This window comes from Nematolebias whitei, chromosome 18 (assembly GCF_014905685.2).
Source record: "Nematolebias whitei isolate Nwh7 chromosome 18, NemWhi1, whole genome shotgun sequence".
NCBI classification, from domain to species: domain Eukaryota; kingdom Metazoa; phylum Chordata; class Actinopteri; order Cyprinodontiformes; family Rivulidae; genus Nematolebias; species Nematolebias whitei.
The window spans coordinates 18,016,278-18,029,839 of NC_056515.1; the positions used below are offsets into that span (position 1 = coordinate 18,016,278).

Consider the following 13,562-nt stretch of genomic DNA (forward strand, 5'->3'; position numbering starts at 1 on the left):
TCAAAAAAGAAAATATATATTTGTAGTTTGTCAATGAATTATTTGTTTGAATAAAAAAATCCAGTACATGATGTTAGGTGCAGCAGTGAGCAGTTTGTTCCTTTTACAATGTGTTGGGAAGAGTAACGGACTGCAACAAAACACCAACCATTAGTGTTAGAGGAAGGTCAAAAGGGCAACCTGAGTTGCACATGCTTCAGTTAAAAAATTATACATTTGTAAAAGTAACAGATGTTTAGGAACACACATAGCATATATTACTCTAGACGCAGGCCTGGGGGCCAGAAGGTAAGCCACAGAAGACCCCCCACCTCTAGCTGCTGTACCATTTTTAAGTCCCACCCTCTCTACCAACGGGACATTTGACTAAATAAAAAAATAAAATGTGCTTAATTTTTCCAGCTGTTGATTTTTTTAATTTTAATTCAAAAAGAAAACTGCCGCAAAAAGACACACTTCTTTGAGAATCAATAATTTATCTGTTTCTAATCGACATGCAGTATATGTATCGATGTATGTATGGAAAACAAAACCCATACCTGGTGTCTAAAAAGACCCCTGGGTGGGCTCGCAATAATACCTGGCAGTGAGTGGCTGCGTCCGTCATAAAAACTTTTAAATGTAATTTCAAGTGTACAAAAATACAACATTCCATCAAAAATGTCCACGCTGGATAATCCAGGTATACAATCCAACAATTTTCAGTCGGGTCATCTGGACAGTCCATCATGTCATTGTTTATGAAATAAACATGAAGAAACTGAAAATCTAAATGTGGACAGCTTGTAGGATCACCAGTAGCAGAGCTGATGTTTTGCCCACTCCTCTTTACATCGTTGTTTCAGCTCAGTGAGGTTAGCAAAGACTAAAGGTCCTGCACAACATGTCGGGTTGAGATCTGGACTTTGGACCATTGCAATACATTGAAATTCATTTTTAGCATTTCTGTTGTAAATCTGCTGCTGTGTTTGGGATCATTGTGTCATCATGACCCAGTTTTCCAGTCCCTGCCAATGAAGTATATCCACATAGCATGACACTGCCACCACCATGCTTCACTGTGGGGGATAGGATTCTCAACATGATACGGGGTGTTTGGTTTTCGCGGCGGCGTCCTCGATGACCTAAATGTTCAATTTTAATCTCACCTGACCACAGCACCTTCTCCCACATTTGGAGAGTCACAAATACATATTTGAGACTAGTTAATACACAACATGAAACTAGTATCACTGACCCATCTGTGGGCAGCTACTGATCTAGCCACTGGTATCCGACTGGTCAGCACTAGGAGACAACATGCTGGCATCTTATATTTAAGTTAGCAACCACCTGGCATGATTTCTGGTTTCCTACGTTTTTTTAAACTCAAGCAGGCACTTTCAGGTAAACCCCCAAGGAAAGGCCTTCAAAGCATGGCTTTTTAAGGGGATCTTATGGAGTTTGCTGAACTAACCTTTTCCCTCAGAAGAAGCTGGAAAGTATTTCTGGACAAAGAGATGTCTTGGACCCTTTGAACGCCACTTATCCTGATAATGAATAAGCAAAATAAATGAGTGGCTAGTTGCAGGAAAAGACAAATCAGGAACTCTGATCAAACTAATTATAAAATTCAGAAAAGCACGTTCTGAATATTTTAGTTGTGAATGCTTGAAGAATTAATTTTGTTGAACTCAAGCAGCTTAAATTTAGGCACCAAAATGTAAAGAAAAACAAGCTAAATGACGTAGCTTGATACTTTTGTACATTTAACAATTAATGCATTATCTAACCACCACATGATTGCAGATGAAACTGACCACAGTATCGTAATTTCATGTTTTAATGCAAAACAATTTAAAACGTTTTGGGATGTTGGTGTCCGGATGAAAGGGCAAGCACTTTCTCTCTGTAACTGTGAGGCGTAACACGGATGAGTTGGTTTTGGTGGAAGTGTGCTCGCCGCTGGCACAGCCCTGTGCGACTGAGCAACTTCAAGATGTCTCTGTGAAATGCTTTTGTTAGAATGGCATAAAAAAATGGGTGTGCACAAGAGTTGAGAGGGTAGAAAAGCACGAGCAGCACCTGTGGGGGGGGGGGAAAATAAATGAACCTTTGTTTTAAAATGAGGAACTTTCTAGATTAAAGCCAAATAAACATGTTCCTACCTTAGAGTCTGTGATGGTCATGAGTGGCTGGTGGAAAGCTGCAGACAGGCCATAAAAACAAATGGGAGCCAAGCAGAGGAAGTTGGTAAAGATAAGAACAGCCATGCGTTTTGCCATATTTGTATCAAATCTGCTGGAGTGACGCTGGGGGTTGTGCACCATGCAGTAGATGTGAAGGTAACACAAACATACCATGGCGAAAGCGATGACATTAATGATCAACACAGAAATTATATAAGCCCGGGCAAGAGCTGACTCTGTGTCCACGGGCAAACAAATGCTTACTTTCTGGTACGTGTTCACACCGAGCACTGGCAGCAGAGCTATGGTTACGCAGAGCAGCCATCCTATGAGCATCAGCACTACTGTGTGCCTCAGCCTCATGTGTCTGTCTGGCCTCATTGCATTAAAGATGGCGTGCCAGCGCTGAAAGCTGATTAAAGTCAATGTGTACACGGACAACTCGCTGGCAAACACGGATAAAATCCCGGCCAGAATGCACCCGCTTCCTGTCTGCCAGGAAATGGCGTAACGATAATAATGCGAGTGTGTGTAGAAATCGACAAATGCAATGAGCATTAAGTACATGCCCATGCATCCGTCTGCAAAGGCCAGCTGACCCATTAGAAAGCGGGTGACAGACAGCTTCTGTTGGCATGTCAGCAGGGTTAGCAGCACTAAGGAGTTGGCTGAGATGGCTAACAAACTAACCACCCAGACTAAAACCTTCAGGAAGCCTTGGCTCATTATATCCTCACAGGGGTTTAAGGCGTCAGGCAGAGGTGTGCATGAAGGTCCATTATCTGTGTGATGATCACACAGGCCAAGGTCAAAATCCTCCCTAAACTGCTCTGAAGCTAAATCCACTGAAAACAAACCCTCCTCCTGAGACAGCTTGTTCGGACAACCAACAGCGTAGTTCAGGTTGTAATCTGTGCCGCCAGTAGTTAGGATATTAAAGCCGCCTTGCAGATGTTGGGAGACTTGGTGTTCCAGATGCTTTTGTGAGAGATCGGAAGAGTCCTGCAGCTTTCCCAAACCAGCCCTGGTCAGGTTGCAGAAAACTTCTTCTGTGTGTCTTGAGCATAGGTAAGGCAAAAAAGTTGTAATCACAGCACAACATATTTATACATAATGCAAAAGATCAAAATGTCTGCGCTCAGGTTTTCAAAAAGCACATCAAGGGCCAAAAGTGTCACAGTCTAATAAATAATTAATTGAATGTTTTTATAGATTTCATAAATAATTGATTAAATTGTAAATTATATGCCCACAACCCAAAAATGGTTTTAAAAAACAAACTACTGGACTTCTATTCTATAGCTGAAACTCTATGGATACAGAAAATAAGTGATGGTGTCCTTGTGAAGGTTCTCAGTCACTCAGGGCGTTATGATGCTAAAAAATGTAATCATGGGTAACTGGACTTGTTTTAGATGTTTGAAGACCAGCAGTGAGAAGTACTCTGACCGTTATATAAAGCTGAATCTAGTGATCCATATTGTTTACCCGAGAGCTTCGATGGCAAGTCTTCGTAAGTTTCTAGTCTTGAATAGTTCCAGTTGAAAGTAAGAGGTTTCCTCACTAAAATCAGCAAAATAGTCTCTCAGCTGTTTCCCTTCCACCATATTTAGTAATCCTCTGTGTGCTAAAATGAGTACAGTTTATGGGTAAATACTGAAGAAGAAAAAAAGCCTGACTCACCAACGCTCTGCCAGGTTTCCATCATGAACATCGATCATTTAAAATAAAAGTTTAATTTGCTGTTCTAGCAGTAAAAAAGCCCGCCCTAGTTGGAGCTAGGCTTCATACAACAGTTCAGTCTCATAAGCCCTGAAGGTTTTTTTTTTCCATCTCAGCAATGATGCGGTAAAGTCTGGTGAGGTTTTAAAGCAGGGCTATTCAAGTGGCAGTCCGGGGGCCAAATCAGGCCCGTGGATGGGCTCAGTTTGGCCCACCAGTAGGTTCATTTTTCAATAAAACTAGATTTTAAACCGTAAAACAAACATTTAATGACAATAGCTGCTGGATGTCCGGCCACTGAGCTCTTGGCTTTCAGTAACTGTGGCCCCCTTAGTTGAATAGCTCTGTTTTAAAGTCTGTGTGACATCAACGAAACAACAGAGACACATCCAGTGTTCGTGCAGGTCACAGTAAGATGGCTGACCACTCTCCAGGTGTGCAGGTGCAGCCTCCCCTCACCTGGGTAACATGCTTTTCTGTCTGACAACAGATTGCCTTTTTGATGCAGGACAGACGTCTGCCTGAGTCAGGGTCTGGACTCAGCCACCTCCACATGAACTGCCTTCATCCTAAAGCGTGAGGTCCTGGTGTCCTGCTCTGAGGGTTGGACAAGGTCTGACGATGAACTTGGACGTTTGGTTTGAGGCACAGTGTGCTGGTGATCCACAGTCTGGGTTTAAACCCCAGAACTCAGTTTCTACTATGGTGTGATGGTAAGATAAACATCATTATGGAGAAAAAAAATTATATTCTTTATAAACAATTTATAACTATGTTCTGAATAAATCACCTTATTCTACCTTAGTGCAAACACATTCAATTAATTATTTTATGGGATATTTATTTACAAGTGACACTTGTGGCCCTCCATGTTTCACAAAACTAATTCAGAAAAGTAAATAAAGAATAGCAGTAAATGTAATCAATTAAACATGAATTAGCAAGGAATAGCTTATTTACTCACGTAGATCACTTTACTTGTTTAATATCAATATTACATAAAGTTATTACATAGCTATTACATCCTCCAGTGTCTGAGATAAAATGTCTCTGGTAACTGAATAAAAACAAAAAAAAACCTTTCCAAACCATTTTCAAGTTTTCGTCTTACCTTCTCAATCTTTTGAGCATTTTCAGACCACAGCAGTGGCTTGGAAATGTCAAATGAGCGGTTTGCAAATGAAGAAATGCACTTAGGGGTGGCAGCGCTTTGAGGGCCCACGTTTTGTTAACTTGGAGCTTCTCGATGCTGCTCATACCTACTGAAGGCAACGAGTGCACCTTGGTTTCTGAAAGGTCTCTGAAAGGACACACAAACGGCTACGATTAGGACGCACAGAGAGGCATATTTAACTGAAGTAAAAATAAATCTGATATAAGAAGACTGTAGCAAATACTTTTTAAAATCCATACACATGCTGACTCATCAGTATGTGTGCAGAGAATGAGTTATAGCATTACGAAGGGAAAACGAAGAGCATTGACATATTTTAATCCTCAATATTTATTAATTTACTGAGATTGATGGACTGGAAACCAGAAAAAACTGATGCAACATACAAGTTAAAGAATAAGATGCTTGAGCCAACTAAATAAAAATAAATTAAAAAACCCGTCTTTTACTAAGAGTGGCTGAAAATGAGCTGGTGAGTCCAGTCCTGGTCCTTGGTGTCCATTAACCTGCATGTTTTACTTGTTTCTCTGCTCCAACACACCTGATTTAATGGTTGAGTTCCTCTTAATAATCTGCAGAAGCCTGTTAATCACCCATTGATTCTAATCTTTTGTGTTGGAGCAGAAACATCTAAAACGTGCAGGACCAGGATTAGATTAAGCCAATAATTTCAAACTTTATAGCTCTTTTTTTCATTCAACCTTTATTTAGACTGGTTAATCCCATTTACAAGAGAGACCTGATTTCAACAAAGAATGATGACAACAGTGGACAATCATAAAAGAGGCATACAGATTTTTTTTTTAACAAATTAAAATAAGATTGCAAAAATAGCAAGAAACAGCTAGATCATAAGGCAAATATTGAAAACTAAAAAACAGGAACATGTCTGCATTGGTCCTTGCCAGGAGTCCAATAGATTCTTAAAGCCACTTAGAGAGGTCAAAGGTCGAGAGCTTTACATCTTTTTGCAAGATATTCCAGTATATATTATATATATATATTGTATATATTATATATATATTGTAAATATTATATATATATTGTATATATTATATATTCCACCCTTAACGCACAAAATAGACGTGATTCTGACTATCTTTGGTTGAAACATTGACAAACGGCAATGACAACAAAAACAGCTACAACAACCATTATACAATTACAACAATGTGCTTTTAGCAGTCATTTTTAATTGAATTTTATTTCTTGAGTTTTTCTTTTTGTTTGTTTGTTTGTTTCGGGGGTCCCAATCCTCTAAACAGAGAAGCAGTGCTCTAAGCCAGTCAGCATCCCCCGTCAAGTAAAATTCAGAGATTTCATTTTGGGGCTTGTGTGACTCTTTGAGACAGATTTATCTCCATTAATATACAGTAAAACATGCTTCTAGGGTTGAAAAATGCCACTTGTGTGGGTAAGATTAGAAAATGATTTGTGCCCCACAGAAGTGATGGGTGTAGTGGAGTCACTTGTTAAATATAATGGTTTGAAGCGAGGCTTACAAGTGTGTTGGGCCATGAATCACCCCATAAAATGCAAATTCATCGATATGCTCCAAATCCACATTCCTGTGAAGGTACCTATAATAAAGAGTGCAGATATAAGTTATGATGTCATAAATCATCAGTTTCACATGGAAAAGGTCAATATATGTATGGTAATTAAGTGACAACATTTCAGACCCACAAAGGTTGTAATTCTAGTGTTGAATTGGTTTATATAATCCCTGTTTGACTAAAGTAGGTGCATATGCCTTACACTTCCTCCAGTCTGCTCCCGTTAAAAGCATAGCGCTGGATCTCTCTTAAACCGTTGTTGTTCAGCATGCTAAAAAAAGAGAGAGGTATGGAGTTTATTTTTTATTTATTATTATGCAATCAAACACAACATATCCATTAAAAAAAAGACTTAAAAGCAAAACTTAAAACTAAAAGCTTTAGTTGCAAATCTGACCGTTTTGATTTTGGCTCTCCCCTAAAGGTCAGGTTCTAGAATCGCCTCTGGTTGTAGGAGCTTTCTTTGAAATCAAGAATCTGTTCCCGCCTTCTTTGTACCAGCTGAATATCTAGTAAATGTTGTGGAATATGCAACGATGGCTTGACCTTCTTGGTTATTTAACTTGCCCTTCAGGAATGCAATCAGGAGCTCAAGAAGCATTCCCAGGCCTCTTCACGGTCGGACAAGAGCTCTTATCTGTTCACATCCTCCCTCCTCTCCTAGTTGGTTCTCCTTTTTTATTTTGCTCCAAACAAATTAAGCCCATTGAAAGTTGAGAGAAAGCAGCAGCCTCCATCTTTTGTTTGTTAGACCTTAGTTCAGACTGTCGCTTCACAACAAAATGGTCTTCGGTTTGAACTGTCTGAGGTGATTTTGTGTTGTGATTGCATTCAATAATAATAATAATAATAATAATAATAATAATAATAATAATAATAAATCAATGACTCAAAAATAAGTCCAATAAGATTTAAACTTGCTTCAGCATGATGTGCATCCTTTTGTGAAACAGTAAAACTTTAAACTAGATTATTATTTAATATATTAACTTCATGGTTTGTATTAATCAAACTGAAGGACAGTTTTTGTTTTAATACTTTTTAGACAATGACTATGAAATTTTGAAAACATGCCATTGCTCAAGCAGAACCAACTTACATGGTTAGAGAATTCATGGACATTCCACTAAAAGAATTAGGAGGAATGAACTTAATGAAGACATTATCCACTATTTCCCTGGTAAAAAAAAAAAAAAAAAGACAACCAAATTATTCTTACTCTATCACAAGTTTGTTGTTAATTTATAAAGAACACACCAACTGTTTTCACTGAAATACTTACAAAATAAAATCTTCTTGTCTTGACTTTATATAGTTTAGCACAGGAAATGACGTGAGACCTGTGTTAGTGATTCCTCTGTAACAAAACACAGGAAGTTCTTACAAGATGAGAAATGAATCCCCAAACTTTTATGTTGCTGCATGAAAAAAATAAAATGTTTTCAAATTGTTAAAAGTAAATCAACTTATACATACAGATATTTTAGGTTAGGAAGTTCCTTAAAAGCCTCTTGATGAATGTATGACAGTGTTTTGATGCCATTGAGCTGTCTATGGACACACACACACACACACACACACACACACCACATATAGAAGAGATAAACTCGTACAGTTATTTTTTGTTACATAAATGCAGCTCTTTTAAAGTAGTTTTCATTCATGGATAAACATTTTATGGGCAGTGAAGTGGCTCCAGAAGCTTTCAAGTAAGTCCTGATCCTCCAATTGAAAAGCATTTTGGGTCAAAGTTAGACTTTTAATTATCTCTGTAAAAATGTAATATTTCATATTTATTATAGTGGAAATATATTCAGACACGGCTCATTAAAGTTACTCACTGCCTACATTTCTCACTTTATGCCTTAAGAAACCACAATTAATCTAAAGTAGAAATATGTGTACATTGTACAAGATATTGTTATGAGAACCATAAACTGATCGGCCTCTTTAAAATAACAGAATTAATACTTTAATATTCATTTAGTTGCTTATTCGATATGAATACTCAATGACAGCAGTGAAACCAAATGTAATATTTTTCTTTCCATCTCACTCAGGCCGTACCAGAAAGAATAGTAATTGGAATGCGCTTGTAAATTGGTTTCTCAGATTAAAGCAGCACAAACTAACAGATCTGTCTGCAGCTCCACAGATTACATACATGTGCGTGACCGCAGATAGGTCGTGAAAAGAATGCTTCTCAAGAGATCTCAAAGTGTCGTCATCAGTGATGTATCTGGAAAAAATAAATGCAACAAACACAACAATACTTTTATGCATACTGCATTTTGAGGTGATTTGCAGTAATGTGCAGATGTTGACTTTTTTAATAACTTGTATGAACATATTTAAAATTAGACTGCACTTTATATATTTCTTATTAACACATCAAAGTGGTTTTTTGATTGAGTGTGGTCCCATGTGTCCAAATTTGACAAGATCAAGTGAGTTAACGGCTGTTATTTGTGTATAGTGTCCTCCTTGTGTTTGGTCAGCTGCTGCAAAGTGAGTTTACATCTCTCAGAGCAGATAACTCCGTGGAAACCTTGGCCCTATTTGTCAAAAATGTCTCATGAAACCAAGTCTGAATTGCTCGACCTCTACACGAAGCACGTCTGGTGGAAACTCTTAATTTGAGTACAAACCCAGCAGTAAAGCATGGTGGTGGCAGCACCATGCTGTGTTTTTAGCAGCAGGGACTGGGAGACTGATGGATAGGAAAGCTGAATGGTGCAAAATAAACAGATATCCTCAATGAAAACCTGTTCCACAGAGTTCTGGACCTCAAACTGGACCAAACGTTCACCTTCCAGCATGACAATGACCCAAAGCACACAGCAAAGGCAGCACGGATACGGTTTAAGCCACTATTTCATTTGACTATAACTGTTAGAGACATTGTTCATTCAAAATAGCAAGAGCATCAAATTTTCTGTTGTGGTTTCACTAGACTAGATCCTGACTGTGATCAAGCAAACAGCGAGACATGCAGCTGCAGTTTGTGAGGCCAGTTTCAGAAAGTCCAGGTCTATTTAAGTGTGCTTTGAAAGCTGTATTCTAGGCTGTGCAAATTATTTTGTTGCCCATCTTCTCCTGTATTATACTTGCCTTGGCATGGCTGCAGAATTTGTATTAATGGTTCAAAATGTAAACAATAAGACTTGGAGCTTCTGCGGCTCACACAAAAATGGAGAACCCTCACAAATGTTTCAAGACATTTTGGAAACTCCCTCGGGAATGTCACCAACTAATTGCCAACATTTATAGCCCAGTGAGATACTGGCTTCAGGGTCAGCTGTGTATAATGTTCTATAGCACTGACTTGAACCAAACATGATGAGACTTGAAAATGTCCACTGACAGTTCTCATCCAGTCTGACTGAGCTTGAGATGATTTGGTTTTTTTTTTTTTAAAGCAGAAAATTCTCCATTATGTGTAATGCTTGTCCCATCAAACCAAAAGAGACGAGGCTGTAATGGCTGTCAAACTCAGTACTAAGGTGTTAGAACGATAAAACTTATTAAATTGACATATTTGAAGGGTTTGTGTAAAATTCAATGTTCACTTTGTTAATGTGAGGAACTAGGTGTAGATTATTGAAGGAAAAAACAATTATGGAATCTTGAGGTGCTAGTAATTCAACTTATTCCAAGTGAAGCAAACAGGAAGTAATGCATCTTATGACAATCATGAACAACATGAGCACAACAATGTCTACAAGGCATTGTCTTCTGGCATCAAAACTTGGGTTGCAGCTACAGCTGTGGCAACAATGCGACAAACTGAAGTAAAATAACAAATGACTTACACAAAAAAGTTCAAGACGTCTGTCACTGGAAATGCACTTCCTCTGAGGGAAATAACAGCTGCTCTAGTTGCTAAAACATTAAAAGCACCAAGATATGAGCTGACACACTTGCTACTTGTGTCTGTGATGGATTTCTTGTATTTGGGGAAAAATAAAGACGGTTCTGATGTATTCCATCCAGTCACTGAGAAGATTTATTGCTTAACAACTTTTATTTTATTCATAGTCCAGCCAATATCTACACACCCACCCATGGAGATCTGTTGCAGTGGTCTATGCTTCCACTTTGATGACATTTCATAACTGTTTCAGTACTAACTCTTTTACTCAGGTCCCCCCAAAACCACTTGTCATTTGTTTGAATCAAATCCGGACTTGGATGTCATAAACTACAGTAGCTCAAGCTCAATGGGAACAAATAGAACTCCTTGTTGTGACCACAAGTCTTTACTCCAGAAAGCTAAAGTTCTAGACCATGATGACTGCCCCTCCTCACTGTCCTGAGATATTCACAACTTGGGTGTCATTTTGGACTCCACAGTTTCATTCCAGGCTTACATCAAATATGTCACCAATCAGCTTTATTCAACCAGAAGAAAATTGCAAGACCCCCCTCCCCCCCAACCCACTTTGTATCAGACTTTGGACCATGTCTTTGCTCCATTCATCCATCCATTATCCATCCATCATCTACACTTGTTTTTTCCTTCCCAGATAGCTGGATTGAACTGGCACCCATGTCCAGCAGTCACTGGGTGATCACAGGGCATGTATTTGTTACATTTAGGCTATATTACTGCAATGGGGTCATGTTTTTTTTACCTCACTCGCTCTCGTACAAGACGGACGCTTTCCCTTCCCTCTGCTGTTCTCCTCCTGCTCTGTTTGTGCATCAGAGCTTCTATTTTACACATCTTTCAAAATTAAAACTACTGTTTTGGATCTGATCAACTGGACTTTCAACGCAATCGACAAAATCTTTTCAACAAAGCGAGAGGGTCCTGGAGAGACCTCATGTTCTGCTGAGAATCTCAGGAGGACGCCGAAGAAATATACAATCAGATTTATGATAACACGTTTCCTGCTTTTTGGAATCGGCTGGTTCCTGCTCTATCAACATACAAGAAGACAGCTGCAGCTAATTTGGCCCTCATCAGGCTGCCTGCCTTGTGAAGGTTTGGTTCGTGCTTTGCGGACTCAAAATCAGCTGATTTACGAGCTAAACCGTAAGATGGAAGTGATTTGTGAGAATCACAGGCCACCTGCGGCTTTGGGACTCGCCAGCATACTGGAAGCGACCTTGGAGGGGCTTGTAAGCACGGACCAGTAAAATGCACCCTAATCTGGCCATTTTGGATCTTGAAAGTACCAGTAAGACTCAAGGCTGACCAAAAAAAAAAAAAAAAAGTCTGCCTGTAGAAAATCAACAGTTGTGTCTTATCTGAATCTGACTCCCCTGATTGGCCTCGAAAACAGGCCGACATATTACTTTCTACTGGGAAATGAGTAAACTAAGGAAGGCTTCATCTATCGCAACCCCACCCCCACCCCCCCACCCCGAGAACTTCTGTGGAGGCTTATCAGAACTGTGCCGGCTGACCTTCATCTTATCAGGACAATAGTCTATCTGGAAGTGTTTCATGGACAAATCTCAACATCTTGTTGTCAAATGCACATGTAACGTGTTCATAAATGTGCTTGCTGGCAGAGTTTATTTGATGTCTTAAATCGTGTCCTGATAGGACAAATTGTGAATAGATCTTTTCTGTAATGCCACTATCCTCTCCTCATGGCTTTGTTCCCTTTTCTATCTAAAAATGTATTCTGAAAAGGATACGAGGCCGCGCTATCATAGCAGCAGCTACGTGCATGCCGCCCATCTTTCGGATGGCAGTGCGGGCATATTCTCGCTGTATCTAGGTACAATGATAATAAAGCTTACTCTGATTCTAATTCTGATGTTTGAGGTTTTCTACAAAAGTCTGGCTCCAGCTGTGCAGAACTCTGCTTTTAACACAGTCTAATTTCTCCCACTCTCATAAAACTGCACCGGTCCCCCTATCTACACAAATTTCTCAATGCATTTGCCTCTCACTCAGATCAGAGCTTCTCCTCTCATGCACAAAGTCTCAGAAAGTCCAGTCTTGAGCCATTGGTCTTTCTATCCCTCGCTCACACTCTCAAACTCTCTCTGCGCTGCACATTAAGACATCAATTAACTCTTTAAGATAAAGCTCAAAGTGTGCCTCTTCAATATGGCTTTCAATTCTTAATTTTCTTCTGAAGTATTCCCTTTTACAAAAATACATAGGTTTAGGTTATTATGGAGTTTCATGGACTGTCAAATAACAAGAAGTATTAAGTGACCACGTGGACTAGTGTAAACCATCATAAAAAAATTAAGTTCTTGCAGCAACTAATCAAATCAATCCCACATCTGCCAAAGATAATATAATGGAATGAATACAATGAAACAAATTATTCAACTTCCCATACTGCTATTAACTTGAAAGAAATAGTTTAGCATGATTAAAAAAAAATCTCTTACATGTGAGAAATGTTGAGTAAACTGGCAAATGCATTTTGAGGAATGGAAGAAATGTTTGTCCTCACAAACCACCTGAAACACAAATATATTTTTTTCAGTCCTGACACCTCCTTTACTAACAAAATGTTGTGTCATAAAAGGCTGTTACTTACACCTCTTGTGTTGAAGAATCAAACAAAGGCATCTCCTCCACTCCGATGCATGAAACACTGTTGCTCTCCCAATCACACTTGCAACGAGGTGGACATTTTTTTAAAGAGAGAGTAAGTCCAACAGTCATGGAAATAAAAGAAAAAAGTTTCACATTCAGCTTCATTGTAGTCCCTGTGGCTCAGACGGAGTCTGCACAATAATCCAAGTTCAGAAAGCAGCTGGGCGGCTACTAGAGGAGACAAAATATGCAGTTCTAGTCAGAACCTTCAAAATAAAATGTGAAGTTATGGCGTAAAAAAATTATATATATATATATATATTTAAATATATATGTGTGTGTATATGTGTGTGTATACAGCATACATAAATATATGCAGCATATCAGAGGCTAAATGGCGTCTCATTGTAAAAACAGTGGTAATCCAAAGA

The 13,562-nt window shown here is 38.9% G+C and overlaps 1 protein-coding gene across 1 annotated transcript; it reads right to left on the reverse strand.

The window, feature by feature from the left end:
- Positions 1–1,836: 1,836 nt before the first annotated feature.
- On the reverse strand, positions 1,837–13,296 carry LOC119425085 (thyrotropin receptor-like). Its single transcript, XM_037692608.1, has 11 exons — positions 13,133–13,296; positions 12,981–13,052; positions 8,785–8,859; positions 8,097–8,171; positions 7,903–7,977; positions 7,720–7,797; positions 6,823–6,891; positions 6,567–6,644; positions 5,002–5,190; positions 2,148–3,225; positions 1,837–2,064 (listed from the first exon to the last, which is right to left on the reverse strand). Exons 1-11 carry the CDS (start codon positions 13,294–13,296, stop codon positions 1,837–1,839), a joined length of 2,181 nt encoding a protein of 726 aa, XP_037548536.1.
- Positions 13,297–13,562: the final 266 nt, after the last annotated feature.

What these genes read in the sequence shown, in the direction of transcription:
- LOC119425085 (XM_037692608.1), bottom strand. Translation starts at nt 13,296, where the DNA reads ATGAAGCTGAATGTGAAACTTTTTTCTTTTATTTCCATGACTGTTGGA. An exon ending in CTATCTGCGGTCACGCACAT is followed by an intron (nt 8,172 to 8,784) that starts GTATGTAATCTG and finishes GTGTGTCCATAG; the next exon opens with ACAGCTCAATGGCATCAAAA. An exon ending in TCCATGAATTCTCTAACCAT is followed by an intron (nt 6,892 to 7,719) that starts GTAAGTTGGTTC and finishes CTCTTTTTTTAG; the next exon opens with CATGCTGAACAACAACGGTT.